General features: G+C 33.6%; 1 protein-coding gene across 1 annotated transcript; it reads right to left on the reverse strand.

The window, feature by feature from the left end:
• Positions 1 to 1,224: 1,224 nt before the first annotated feature.
• LOTGIDRAFT_205258 (hypothetical protein) lies at positions 1,225 to 11,141 on the reverse strand. Its single transcript, XM_009051464.1, has 5 exons — positions 11,035 to 11,141; positions 7,524 to 7,587; positions 7,274 to 7,305; positions 6,688 to 6,871; positions 1,225 to 1,724 (listed from the first exon to the last, which is right to left on the reverse strand). The coding sequence occupies exons 1-5, from the start codon at positions 11,056 to 11,058 to the stop codon at positions 1,585 to 1,587; spliced, it is 444 nt and encodes a 147-aa protein (XP_009049712.1). The 5' UTR covers positions 11,059 to 11,141; the 3' UTR covers positions 1,225 to 1,584.
• Between the last annotated feature and the right edge of the window lie 4,947 nt (positions 11,142 to 16,088).

Below are 16,088 nucleotides of genomic sequence, written 5' to 3' on the forward strand. Positions count from 1 at the left end.
TCTTATGCTGGGAGCGTTTTTACTGCCACATCGCTGCGAATTTTAAATATCCCAATTATTTACGCCGGCAATTTAATTAGCTCATTCATTTCACTTCATTTATTGTCAGGCATAGCGAGAATGGCCGCCGTAGATACAATTGCCTCTGTCATTGTTTACCAATCACGTGATTGACGGCAAAATTCCACCGAGTGAAATAGGCCTACGCTCTAAAATATTCGCTACCCGTGACCCATTGTGATCAGGCGATTTTAAATATTCTCGTCTGCATCTAGCATTAAGGTTCAAGTATTTCTCATTCACGCGCCTTATTGACATCCTTTCCTGGAAAGATGTTTTAATATAGAAAATTTGCTGAAGCATGTGGGCTAATGAAGACGGGCAACGCCATGCTAGGTACAATGAGGGATATAACAGTATTAGCCTGCCGTATTTCAATTGAGGGATCTTTAACGTGTATAGCCTGTCCCACCCGAACGACTAGACGCTTTTTACATGACAGTCCGCTCTTACCTGCATCACTCTGCGACTCTCTGTTTTTATCTGGGAAGACGTACGCGATTTTGAAGGTAAAATTACAATATTTTTTTCTTTTTTTTGTTCCGAAGGGAGTGGGGGGTTCAAAAATATCCCCATCTCTGAGTACTGAGGAAATGTTTCGCCAAGACATTTCAGCACCTATTCTTCCGTAAATGTCATAAAGCAATGAAAAGGGTTATGTCTTAACAATTTAATGGTAATTGACATTGTTATTTACGACTTTTGAGTATTCATTTGTGGTAAAACAATTAAATTTTCTATCGAATTATAAAGAATATTTATGACATCATGTAAGTTCGAGGATTTAAATTTTAAGAGGTAGAATTACTTAAACAAGGAGTTAAGTACGAAGTTTTATGAAATTTGGGTTTGAGATTACAGGTTTATCTTGAAATTTATCTTCATAAGTAGGAGGTATCAAGTTTCTCAAAAGTCCATTCTTACCCCAAGCTGTTTTTGTGTGACCTTTATACTGTTTACAGGTCTATAGAACAGTGGTATATTATTGCATGTATACCCATATTTGGTCAATATCTACAACATGTGGAATGTTAACAACTTGATATCATTAAGACACCAGAACATGCCCAGCACCGCTAGATTTCAAAATGTCTATAAGTATTTCTATAAGTACCCATACCCAAACATTCCATTTCAAAGTGTATTAATTAACCAACACTAATACTCAGTTCTAAATATATTACAAAATTATTTTTACAAACAATTGGCACAGACAATAGACATCATATAAATTAAAGTCAGAAAATCTGTGCTACAGACCAATTCTTGAACATTTTTCTAAAATAATTTGTGACAAAAAGGGAAAATAGGATGACTGAAAGAGTTTATAGCATAGTCTTGGTTATGCAGTACTTGGTCAGAAATAGAACCCAAGGAAAATAGTACTGATCATATTTTGAATCGCTTGTTTTTTTTTACTGACTTTTCTATTTCAAATTTAGAATTCCAACTTGTAAGAAGAATTGCAATACAACGTATAACCCCCACCCCTCCATTTCACTACATAAGATAATATCCCATTTATTACATAGCATATTTTTTGGTCCATTCCTTGGCCTGCTCTGAATATTTTAGTCTGTCATTTTTATAGGTACGAGCAATTTCTGGAACTAAAGGGTCATCTGGATTTGGATCTGTTAATAACGAACAAATTGATAGGAGAACTGAAAAATAAAATAAACAATTCAATATTAAATTACCAATAACAGTAACATTAAAATCATCTTGAGTTAGAATTTCCTAAAACTGGCCCCATATACCTACCAATTAAAAACTTTCATGAAATTTTTAAATATTAGGATTCATCAAAATCAAGCAAGAACTGTGTGACTCTCAAAATCCATCCAGTTATAAATTTGAGTTGAGAATTAAACAGGTTTAGGGGTGATATCGTACATTCTTTTCTTAAAGGGACAGATGCATCATTTTTTGTGGTTGATTTGAGTCCTGAATGTAAAAGTCTTCAGATGTACTAGAAATTTACAAAAATTGCATAATTCCTCCAAAAATATCTCAAACTAGCCTAACCATTGTCTTTTTTATATTCAGTTAAAGCCAAATTAAAATTGCAACTGCTATGTCTCTACACACTCATTTTAATATGTGTGCAAGCATTGCACAAGCTTGTTTTTTGATTATGTATTACTTCTTATGAATAATTCAATTATATCTTAGTTTCAAATGTTATTGTGTGGACACATGTAAAGCGAGAAAATCCTGAAACCTATTATGAAAGCAAAGACCCATATGCTGCACTCATCTCCCTATATTATGTTAAGCAGAATGATTTCCATATCAAAATGGCTGTATTCCATTGATGTGCTAGTGATTGGAGATCATAATCTGCTGATTACAAACTAACACTGTAAGTATGTTCATAGCAGTCTAAAATCTTGCCAAACCTCTGTTGAACTGACATGGATTGTTTTTGCATTATCGCTGGTGCAACTTAATACATAACAACCTAGCCCCTGACAGATAATAATATTGACAGTTGTAAAACTTGAATATATCCTTTACTTTTCTACAATTGGAAAGAGAGGAGGAAATCTACATATGCTGAAAATTGTATTCTTCACATATAGTGAATATATAAAGAAAGAGGTTCAATTCGATTGTTTGATCTCATTTGACTAGCATTGTGGGAAATTTTGACTCATTTGGCCGACCTCAGTCACTAATAACTACCAGAGGCCAGAACCAGATGGTCAGCAAGTTTCAAGAATACATGGACCCATGCCTATCTTCTTTTGGACAAATATATGGAAGAAAAATTGATGTAGGTTCCCCCCCCCCCCTCCCCCAGCAGATATACTGTAAAACAAGAAATTTGTACATTATGAAATTATTATCAATGAGCTAGAGGTGTAGATATTCTATATTCACATATTAAGATTACTAGTTCATTGCATCAATAAGAACATTTGACACCTGTACAAAAGTCCAAAATTGAATTGATATTGTATTGTAATTTTTGTATCTTGGAATGTGTGAATGTATGAACCTTTTTGATAACATATATTTCTTGTTTTACAGTAGGCTTTTATGAATTAATGGAGACTAATCCTCAATTCTGAATATATTACAAAATCATTTTACAAAACAATTGGCAAAGACATCATTAACATGTTTAAATTAAAGTCAGAAAAAAACAGCTACAGAGCAAATCTTGAACATCAAAGATGTTAAATCATGTCTAAAATTTATTCTCTTAGAACAAATATAAGATGGAATATATATAGTGGAATCCAAGTACTGCAACAGTTCCTCTAGTGAATGACAACTGTTCCATTTCAAATTTAGAATTCCAAAATTGAAAGAATCATTGTAATGTATATCCTCCCCTACCCCTACATTTCACTTAACAAGATTTAGATGTTACATAGCAAATTTGGATGTCCACTCCTTGGCCTGAGTATTATATTTTGTTCTGTCATTTTTATAGGTACGAGCTATATCTGGAACTAAAGGGTCATCTGGATTTGGATCTGTTAATAACGAACAAATTGATAGGAGAACTGAAAAATAAAGTAAACAAGTAAAAAATCAACGAAAACTTCCTGGTCTATGTCCTAAACAGCTTGTTTGATTAATTGTTTATTCTCAAGAACAATCTATGTATTCTCAAAAACATCATGTGAAGGAATAGGCTAAAACAAGATTGCTTTGGTAGAATTGATGTTGAAAATTTAACCCAGGGGTCTCATTTGTAGACAACTTCACCAAAATAACTCTAGTCACCCAGTTTACAAGCAACTGAGAGTATCATGTCTTCTTATAATATATTACTAACGTATTGACAGGGAATTATATCTCTTTTAATATTTTAAATGTGAATACAGTAGGATATTGACCTTTAAGATAAAAATGTGTATAACCTAATCATTTTTGTGAATGAAGTTTTTAATCATCTTTCTGCACGTTCCTCGAATGCAATATACAGATGGGGCTAGATTCTTTTTTTGTGGGAGTTGCTTCAACCCACTTTTGTGTCGCTAGTTTTGTAGAATTTTGTTAAATGGCCAAATTTTGCATAAATTTTTGTATGATCCATGTAAAGCCGGACCATAAATGAGTCCATCTAAACATGATCAGATTTTTTTTACTATGTCCCTGTGTCAAACACAGTATCAAATATACCATAACTTTTTTCTGACATTTAAGAACTTGACTTTAAAATAAACATTAGTAAGTTTTTGAACTCATTGCCGATGTTATAACCAATTGTTTTGAATTGTTAATTTATTGTTGATAGGTATGACTATTTAATATAGATTGTTGAAACCTGGTTAGCCTGTATAACAGGTATGTCATACAAACCTACCCTAGCCAAATAATATAGACATATAATTTAATAGTGAGTCAGTATTACTGACAGAAAATTCTTCATTTATCAGTTCAGAGTAAAGCTTACAGTAATACAAAGTCACTTATCTAAAGCAAAGAGAGAGCAACAGTGTTAGAGTTATTAACAAAAAATAGTTCAGAATAATTTACTTTACAATCAAATATGATATGAAATGAGATAATAATTAACCAATATATAGATGAATAGTTGAATAAAGAAATGTGTAAATTCCTAAAGAATTTACAGTATTAGGTCACCCAACAATTAGATGATCTCAGAAACAATACTATTTTGGCATCAAATGGATGGTTAACAGTCCAAATTACCAATTTCTTGATAGATATGCAACCCCATGATGGATATACTACCCCATGACGTGAATATCGATAAGAGATGGCTTTCCAGGCAAGGTAACATACCCCCACTATCAGCTGTCAGAAATGATAACAAAGTCTATTGTGGTTTAATATGTGAAACCAATCACCCGATTGTTGCTAATTCAATCTTTACAAGGTCTCATATCAATTTTCATCAAGATCAGATTAAAAAAAATGTAGTCTCTATCAGGCCTACAAGCCAAATTAGACAAATTGAATTAATTCAAGAGCAAGAACTAAAAAACCATTCATCCAATTATTACCATTGTTTAACTTGAGATCTCTTCAATTTATACATACATACCAAGTTTCATTGTGATCAGATAAAACCATTATGACCAAATTCAAACTTGACCGATCAGATTGATCAAATTGCAGTCTTCATCGTGCACACAAGTAAAATTTAATGCATTTTTATCGCATTTTTGTCAAGGGCAATAACTTTGAAACAGTTCATCCGATTTTAACCAATTTCGAATTTGACCAGAATCTCAACAATATATACATGCATACTAAGTTTCATCAAGATCGATAAAAATTGCAGCCTACATCTTGCATGCAAGCAAATTTTACACGTTTTCACTAAGTCAAGGGCAATAACTCCGTTCATCCTATCATTACCAATTTCGATCTTATCAATATATACATGCATAACAAGTTTCATCAAGATCAGATTAAAGCTGTAGCCTCTATCGTGCGAGAAATGTGGACAGACAGGGGCGGCAGCAATATATGTTCACATTTCCAGTTGAGCGTATAAAAAGGTTAATTTTTAAAACTCATTGCTAAATGTATAAAAATGTTATGGTTACTAAATATGGATATTTGGTAATTGCTAAAGTTAAAAATGAATAAATGATGTAATAACATAATAATTAATTGAAATAGCCATTTTTCTCATTCAAACAAAACAGGTCTGGTGCTTATTCAGATTATCAAACAGGAATAAGGGGACAACCTCCATTTTAGAGATTGTGTTTTGCATTATTCCCTTCAGTGGTCTTTTAATAAATTTAATACATTGATAGTGATTTTAATGTTAACACATTAAATAAAGTAGTCATAGTGAGTGTTTATATAGTTCTCGACTAAAGATATGCAAAAGCATATTCAGATTTTTTATTAAATAGGTTGCCAAGACGGGAACATTGCCATCATTTCATAGGAGGTTAACCAGAATAGTTGTCATAATAAACCTGGTTCTGTTTGTCTAGATAAAAAGTTGCTATCAAGTTATTTTGATTGGTTACAATCTGAAGCGCTTGTATATATATCTACTTCCGCTGGAAGCGAACGTTAACTTGTCATCTACCTACCTACCTACTTGAGTCTTTATATTTAAAAGTAGAAAAATGTCAAAAACTTTCCATTCAATTCCTATCTTAAATATACATGAACTTGACCAATATATGAAACTTCATGCTTGATTTAGAACTCAACTCAGGTGAAAGAATAAATTAAAAATAAACTAGAACTTGATCCCTCGCAGTTACAAAGCATTGATTTAAAAAACTGTCCATCTGCAATCAACTGGATCAGAGTTAATCATTAGAAAATAGACCATGAGCAGATCAAAACTGTCTCAGAATGCTTTACTTAATCAAGTGTCAGATACTGCAAGTAGTACCAGTCACTACCAGTCCAGAAAATCAACTTGCTCTCAGATCCTGTCCCGTCAAGGTTTAATTGACCTATTTTAAAATTGAAGCAGTTTCCAGCAACAGTCCATAAGGTTTTAATGCATGCTTTTCTACACATCAAAAAGTTAAGGAAGGAGGAACCATCAACTGCCAGAATACTATCAGAAGCTAAGTTAAAGTCTAAAGTTTTTAATTAGTAAAAATTCAGAAAAAAAACTTTCTGCTATAAAATTAGACATAATGAATTAAAGTCGATACATACCTTTAGAAATAGTTAGAGCAGGTGACCATTGACTACGAAGTATGTCCAGACAAATACTACCATTACTGTTTATGTTGGGATGATATATTTTAGTTGTAAAAGTTACTTTTGGTGGTTTAAAGGGATAATCTGTAGGAAAGTGTATAGATAAGAAAAAAACACCACCTTGGTACGGACTTTCTGGCTGAAAAACAATATCAAAAGCAATTTATATCAAAGGCATCGTTAAGGCTGTATTTTTAAGAACATGTTTTACCTCATAGGAGAGTCAATTATAGTGAAAATAACCTTTCCAATGGTTATAGGTGTTATAGAAGAATCTCTTCTATAGAAGCACTGGCCTAGGTCACAAGTAGAGACTATGGATTTCAACATGAAAAGTATTTCAATTCAAACAGAATATGTTTTACTGAAGATTATTCATAGATTATTACTTCTGGAGAGATTACAAGAAAAAATATATTCAACTCAAATTCCGGTGTAATGAATAATTTAAAATATAGTTGGAAATGCCACATGAATAATATCTAGACAGTAAGTTAGTATGGTTTTGTCTGAAAGTTAATATTAATCTGTCAATACTTACCGGTCCCATTATAGTTGCTTGCCAGTGAAATACTGAAAGTTAAAAAAAAAATACCACTAATTTAAATTAATGCAGCTCTACAAAATTTATAAAAAGGTCAATGCTATCATTTTGCTCAGTTTCAGTATGACCAAGAGTGAATGAATTAGAAACCAATAGATTGATCATTATGCCTGATGGGAAGGTGGTTTGGAATTTGGAATTTTGTACAGCAAAATAAATTTGTTATGATGAAAGATAAAAAACTTACAGTCATCTCCAACTGGACCTGCAGAACATTGTGCTGGGGGATCTCGACCCAAATCTTGTAATTCCTGGAAAAATAATTAATCTAATTTTGGCACATTTGACTAAGTTTGAGAGCTAAGCTTATAACTTTTGAGTATTCGCCCGTAGCTCATCACTTTTCCAGCCTCCATCATAATTCAAGAGCAATCTATATCACAAACAGCATATTCATAAAATCATGAAAATCAAACTCATCTTACAATGTAACGCTTTCCAAATTTCATCAAAAGCTAAATCAAAATTTAGTATTTATTTTGACTTATTAAAGGGCAGTTTATCTCAAATTATTCATAAACGGTGTCTTGGTTTCTCAGACATCCTCCAACTCCTACGCCGCGCCGACAAGTCATTTTGAATCTTGATATTCGCGAATTGGAAAACACGTTTTCTTGACGCTTGCTGCAATAAAAAATTAGAATGTTCTTAATATGTATGATGAAACGAAAGAATAAATAATCTTTTCATTTTTCAACATGAAATTTTGTGACTATAATTCTCGTATGCGTTTAGAAAGCATATTTTAGTCACCCCACTGTGTCGAGTTTATTCGTGAATTAAAGTAAGGGTACTGTTTTCGACCTTCTGTTTTTTTTTTTTAAATATCAATTTTCAACTTGGTCTTCGCAAATATCAAGCCTCAAAATGACTCAAAACACCTAATACCAAATCCTGTCTGAATCTGAATAAATTGCAGTCTCTAATCTCCATCACATTCACAAGCTAATATTTAACAACGTTTTGGTAATAACTCAAAAACCTTTTTGGCAATTCATATGAGAACTCATCAATATACCACGTTTCGTCCATAATCTGATCAAAACTAGCTGTTTTAGATGCATTTGGATTAAGTAAAAATGTAAGCAATTCGCAACAATTGGGAATTTTAACCTCTAGTATGAGTAATCTTTAAAAAAAAAATTGCCCTCTCTTGATTGGTAAATCAGGCTATACCTTTTCTTGGTCTGATTAAGTCGATTCATATCTCAGACTTCATGTTTTGTTTTGGCCAATGGACTTTGTGAAGGTTTCTCTGTCCATTGATATCTTAAAGCTTATCTTCACTTTCCATAATTGCAACACTACTATTTCATAATTATCTAAATTTTTGTTACGTTTTGGAATGGAATATTTATGGTCCATTCTTTTATTTTTGCTTCATAAATCTACCTTTTCCTAAACAGTTTCAACAATTTCAATAGTTAATTCCCTTCAAGAAAATTCCTTACTAAGCCTAGTTACCATGAATAGTCAGAATTTTTTGTAAAATTTAGTTTATAAGTACAATACATAAACTTTCCACCATCAAATGAAATTCAAATGCAAGTACCTATAAAGAATTTACATAATTGTAAAATCATATTTAAAGCCATGGTTTCCCCATTTTCGGTGGCTGCATAGTGCTGGACATTACTAACCACGCCACATACATAATGTTTTATGTAAATAAAGTAAATAAATATAACAAGTAATATACTGTCAACAGCCTTCACGTAATCTTTCATAAATTCAACTACAACTGTCAATGATATCTGCATTTGGATGATGGCAAGTTATAAGTCATGTTTATTGTAAAGTATACGCATATTTTGACATTTCATATCACTATGTACACTGATTCACCCATACATTGTATCAGCTGAAGCTCTCGAAAGTGGGCGATCTTTCTTCAGTTTTACCTTCCTGTAGTTTTCTATTTCTATTGAGTATTGATTAAGACAATATTCTCATACACAGACTAGGCCCTGAAGTCTTCACAATTAGTCTAAAATCGTCAGTCGTATTTTATTCACTAGTTGTCAAGTTTTTCCAACTAGTTGAATTCCCTTATGTAAGCAATTCTATGATAAAACATGGTGCACTGCATACTACTTGGAAAGCTAAGTTTTAAGGTTCTTAAGAGAAGGTGTCGTTTACTGATTTTGAATGAACAATCAAGCTTTTACCATGCATGGAATATGTAGTATTTGAACATGCATATCTTCTTTAAACGTTCCTTTATTGAACAGTTAGCCGAATACATTCAAGTATGTTCTGCATGTAATATACAATTGCAATTTTTTAACTTGTTGCAAAGTCAGTCACAATATACTGGAGTTCGTGACTCACTTTGGGTCTAAAACAAACTGGTCTAAACATCCAGCATGACAATCAAATCATACCCTTTGTTGCAACCTGTAATTCCACTCCCAAAAAATGCTTGTCTGATTGTCAAACGATTTTATAAGAACTTCAAAATCAATAATGAATATTTTCACTAAACATTTGATTACTGCTTTTAAGAGAAACAAAAATCTAAGTAATTTACTTGTCCATGGGAAGTTGGACTCCATTCCATTAACTCTCTGAAACAATTGCATTCTGAGTTTTAACCATTTTTTTTGGGATTATTTGTAAGCATTATTTCAGTCTTTTCAGAATTCACATTGTTGTAATTTCTCTTTATGCACATGGGGCAGAACATTTATAGAACCATTTCGAAACTGATGTAAAAGAAGTATGTTTTGTTCTTGTGACCATGGCCAGTGCTTCTATAGGAGAGTATCTTCTATAGCCTTACACCCAAAACAAACATAAAACCAGTCAATACGATAACAGATCTGCCAAAACGGTAACAAGATATTTAGGTTAAACCGGTAACAGATCGGTAACAAGAAATTTGGTTAAAATGGTAACAGATCTGCCGATACAATAACACACTAATATGAATTATCTGTATAATACGACATCTACTCATCTTAATCACTTATCGTCAATTAGATAATCGCTTATTTTATTGTTAATCCAGATTAAATCACATGAAAACAAAAGATCGCTGAACTAAATTCTGCTGATTAATTACTGCCAATGACCTTCAGATCAAGATCATTGCCTTTATATCAAATGGCATGGATACTTGTGTCATTCATTACACCATATAGAACAGAAATATGCACCGTTTTAACCAAAATATCTTGTTACCATTATGGCAGATCTGTTACCGTTTTGACTATTAAAATTTGTTACCGTTTTGATGAGTTACTGATTTAACTGGATACCTTTTCATTCATCTAATTTTTTCTTCAGAAATATAACACAAAAAAAACATAAATGGCGAATAATATATTAGACCTTATTTATAACCTATGGTAAGAAGCCCCTACTTCTACATCACTTTCCAGCATCTGCCCCACCCAATATATTTGTGTCTCTATTATGTAAATGTAAAAATATATTTCAAATAGATATTAAAATGACACAATTTCACATTTAATCAAAAATTGATGTTGAATTATGATAATGAACAATAACATAATGATTGATGTGCAACAGTAATGATTCGTCATTTATTTCTTTCAGAATTTTTGTTTCAATCAAATCAATGTTTTTTTTCTGGTGGCTATTTTTAGCCAATATTTCGTAACAAATACGTCTAAATATTTGATCAAGTTATATAGATTTGTGGTTCTGAAATAAAGAACTAATCAAATACACACCTTATTGATTCGTTTTAAAGCCATTTTGTGTGTAAGAAGACTGCCTAAATTTAAGAAAATGTGACAAACACGGATGCCTCTTTCTCAATTCGCCCAAGTTCCCTTGCTTCAAGAGAAAATTACCTCCCCAACTAGAGAGTTTTTAAGAGTTACGACCCCTTCGAAATCAGACTACAATTAGTTCTCGCTGGGATACGTGTTAACTTGTGTATATTTCAGGTTTGCCAAACTATGAGTCAGTCACGAGGTTGATTCAGATTTAAAATTGGCGTGATTGTTTTTCTGAGGGGAGAAACAGTTAAGTTGAGTCATACTCATACATAAGTAGGCATGCAAAAATGAGTTAATCCTTTATCCACGAAGGATAATATTAATCCATAGTTACCATATCTATATCAATAACTATCATGTGACATGAGTTGTCTCACAAATATAAAGATGACTATCCCTTTCGCAAATATCTTTTTTTTAATAAATTAAAAAATTTGATTAAAAATTACAAGAATTACCACTAAGTGGACCTAGGTGGAAATTAAAGTTTTTGAGAGCCACCGTAAAAACCAATTTCACATCACAACCGCTTTGTTATTAAAGATCATGTTTGTGGTATTTTTGCTCCTGTCAGGAAATAAGATGGATGGAATTAGGAACTTGAAAGACTAAATCTTGTTGGTTACATCAATCGTTGTTTAAATTTCACAGCATTCAGACCATTCAGACGATCAAGCGTATTATCCGAAAAAAACGTCACTATCAAGTGTATTTGCGACTCGCGTTTATCTTATCAACATTTTGTTTCTGGAATAACCTATACACTGACCACACTGTTTTCAGGTACATTAGGCTATATTAAAATCATGTGGAAACCGCTTTGGTCGAGGAGTTGGCTACATAAATTTTTTGGAAACAAATTGTTGAGATGATATGTGCCATGGCGATGAATCTCAAGAAAATCTACAGAGTTTCAAAACTGAGGTAGATTTATCGAGAGGAACTCACTATTTTTCCCGAAAAATCATGATCTGAAATAATGACCTTGATTTGTTCTACTTTCTACAGTCGTTTGACAGATAATATGTAAAAAATATCCAACGACACCTGTTGAGGTGCGGGCACATGGGCGGTCTTTCTTGTCGCCGACTCGAATCTTGAGTAAAATCTCGCGTGTGCCCGTGATTCCATGACAAGATTATCGTGTCGTCAACAGGATTTATAATATCCAACAAGTTTGATAATGGTCTCCGATAGTTTTATCGTCTGCAAGACAAACTGTCATCATTTAATTTTCCTTTCAATTGTAAGGTCCGCATGTGATAATCGACAATTTGGAAAAAGACTATTGTTTGAGTTAATATATATATATATATTTATATGTATATATATAAGTTAGTCCTAAAACCCCGTTACTGGGTAGGCTATTTATTCAGCGGTTATTTATATTTAACATCAGACATTACTCATACGTGTACCTTATGAATGGAAATAATGTAGTTACCTCCCTTTGAGACAGTTCCCTACTAGTTGCATTGTATTCATTGTTATATAAAAGGCCCATTCTGTAAGCTATGTTAAATTTGGATATATACTTTAAAGGTTGTATTATATTGTTAATTTTGTAAATATATATTTCAGGATTTTAAATACATGTGTAATAAAACATAAAACTGAATTGTGTTCTTGCATACCGCAATAGGGCGCGGTAATTAGGTCACAGGAAATTCGGTCACCGGAACTTTGGTCACAGTAAAAAGGTCACACGGTAATTTGGTCACAGTATTAAGGTCACACGGTAATTTGGTCACAGTAATAAGGTCACACGGTAATTTGGTCACAATAAAAAAAGTCACACGGTAATTTGGTCACAGTAAAAGGGTCACATGGTAATTTGGTCACAGTAATACGGTCACACGGTAATTTGGTAACAGTAAAAAAGTCACACGGTAATTTGGTCACAGTAAAAGGGTCACATGGTAATTTTGTCACAGTAATACGGTCACACGGTAATTTGATCACAGTAATAAGGTCACACGGTAATTTGGTTACAGTAATATGGTCACACAGTGATCTGGTCAAGGCAAAACTAGTAAAATGAAATTACTGGTAACTGGTGTAGTGATATTTATTTCATAATACATAATATAGTGTTCTGCTTGCCCTCTGCCAGAGATGGGTGGACCTTGTGGGGCCCTGAACGATCGAACAGTATTTGGTATACCTGTCAATCTGCAGCTATATAGTTATTGCTGATACAACCCGCCACCGGTCTGCCTTTTAAGCTTGCAAGCCATACCACCGTTTAACTTTTGCCGACTCTCGCCATTCCAAATTACAGAATTCTCACTCACTGAATGCAGCCTGTGAAATCATCCAGTATTGACTTCAGCAATGAAGTTGATTTAATATGTATTTTATATATAATCTCCACTACTCATAAATTTCCATGACTGTACCAATAACGTGAGCGTTTCAAAGCAGATTCTTTTCGATTTTCGGTTGGGGGTAGGGTGAGATGCTTCGCACGTATCTCACGTATCTGAAGGGCGCCCATCTCATCCTACCCGGAAATTGAAAAACGCTCAGGTCATTGGGACAGGCGTGGAAATTTACGAGCAACGGTGCTAGTATATACGAGGGGGCCCACATGGCTATACGCCCACCAGCAGCAAATCTCATCGCGGCTTTCGCCTTTTAAATAGCATCACTACTTCCATGTAGCCAATATACACAGGTAAACTAAATTTGAATTAAAAGTCAATTTCAATAAATTTTGTGCTAAGTCGGGGGCAAAGTCACGAACCTATTTAAGTTGTGACATTACCCGTCCTGCACCATTTATTGAATCTAGTTATCAACTACAAGCGGTTGATATGAATAAGATGACCAACACCACTGAAAATGGGTAATTTTACTGTGACCAAATTACTATGTGACAGTATTACTGTGACCAAAGTACCGTGTGACTTTTTTACTGTGACCAAATTACCGTGTGACCTTATTACTGTGACCAAATTACCATGTGACCTTTTTACTGTGACCAAAATACCATGTGACCTTTTTACTGTGACCAAATTACCGTGTGACCCTTTTACTGTGACCGAATTACCGTGTGACCTTATTACTGTGACCAAATTACCATGTGACCGTATTACTGTGACCAAATTACCGTGTGACTTTTTTACTGTGACCAAATTACCGTGTGACCTTTTTACTGTGACCAAATTTCCGGTGACCGATTTACCTGTGACATAATTACCTACATTCACCGCAATACCCCGAGATATTACAAAAATATCCTTGTAAGAAATATGACGAACAAAGACGCATTGTTTGAGAGCAGTAGTTCGTGTTTGTGGCCAATCAATCCCAGACTCGGGGGTCGTGTTAACACAGCAGTCTAACGTGGTATACATTAATTCAACATTTCCTTTTCAGATCTTGAAATTGCCAGCTGAATTTAGTTGATATGCCAATTGTGATATGAGATTGTCGACAAAACGACCGTCCATATCCACCTCTCAGACACATTCATTATGTGCAAGGAGAGTATAGTTAGAAGCCGGCGAGGGGGGCATAAAATGAGTGGCCCATTAACCTTTCATAGGCCTGAAGGGGGCCAACCTCCGTAATACGCCATATAAAAGCCTCGGAAATAATAAATGGGGAAGAAAGTCAAAAATGAGAGGTGCCTCTTCGAAGCATGGCCCGAAGAGTCGAATCCCCTTCATGCCAGATGTTTGGCCCGAGATGAATTTTGACGAATTTGTTTCACTTTTCACATTATTGGTAAATCAACTGCAGTACAGTGGTGTTAACCTATTTTCGTGCATTTAAGGATTCAGCATCGAAGTTGGTCAAAGTTAAAAAAAACGGAAATTTTAATTATGTCTTAGATGTTTCCTCAGATATTCTACAAAATAATTAAAATTGGTTTGTTTCGATTTTCTTTATGATTCCCCCACTTTAACCCATATTTCATGAGTAACCAACTCGTCAACGGCGGCAAAAAACGTCACCTATTTTCGTGTACAATAAATAAGTCGAGAAAAACACGTTGTTTTGATACCCAGTCGTATAACTAACTTCTCTTAGTATTTATCTTTGATAATATTTCATTATAACTAATGACAATTCCTTCAAAGAACCACGATTGAAAAACACAAATAACTGACAAAATAAGATAGGCAGCGTGATTTATTGCTAAAAGTCACTGAAACAACATAAGAATATGGTCCACTTTGTGTTCCATAGAAATTTTCTGCTGACAAGGAATCCGCTAGTTAATCACGTGACTTCATTCGTTGGACTACATTCTAGCAGACGACACGTGGATTTGCGATTACAGTTCGGGGTTAAAAATTGTTAACTTTGACAATAACTCAAAAACATTCTATCGAATATTCGGCAAATTCTAACTTAGCCAAGCTCTTATGAATCCCAATGATCACACCATTAAAATTTATTGACTGTACCTTCTATTGTGCTCGCAAACAAATTTTGACAAAAGAATTTCTATCAAAAATTGTTAAATACGAACATGTCCATGATCTCATCAGTACACAAAATATTGCTCATAAAAAATATTGACCGACGGGGGGCGACGACAATATACCTCCACAGTTCCATGTGGGCGTAGTAAAATGGCTATCTGGTGTTTGAGCAACACAATGAATGCTTCTGTCGACTTTATCAGTTTCATAATCTAGGTTTTTTCATGGGCGAATATGTGGCTTTTGACGCTTATGAAGGACATGATACGGATCTCTGGCCAGGATGTTACACTTTTGAGTAATTAGATTCCAACACCTTAGGAATAGCAGATGTCTTATATAGAAACCGTTCCTCTGTATTTATCAGTTAGTTTTTGTATCCAGTATCAACAGGTAAGCATTGGGTAAGATACCTTATTTTTATTTAAAATGCTGTTACAGATGTAATGCTAAGATAATCAAGCAAAATATCAAAAATTAAAGTCATACCAAGATTATCAGTTTTAAAGCTTTCATTTAAATTAACATTAATGAAATGGGCAAAATCAGATCAACGAACTTACTCGG

The sequence above is a fragment of the Lottia gigantea genome (genome assembly GCF_000327385.1).
Source record: "Lottia gigantea unplaced genomic scaffold LOTGIsca_168, whole genome shotgun sequence".
Taxonomy (NCBI): domain Eukaryota; kingdom Metazoa; phylum Mollusca; class Gastropoda; family Lottiidae; genus Lottia; species Lottia gigantea.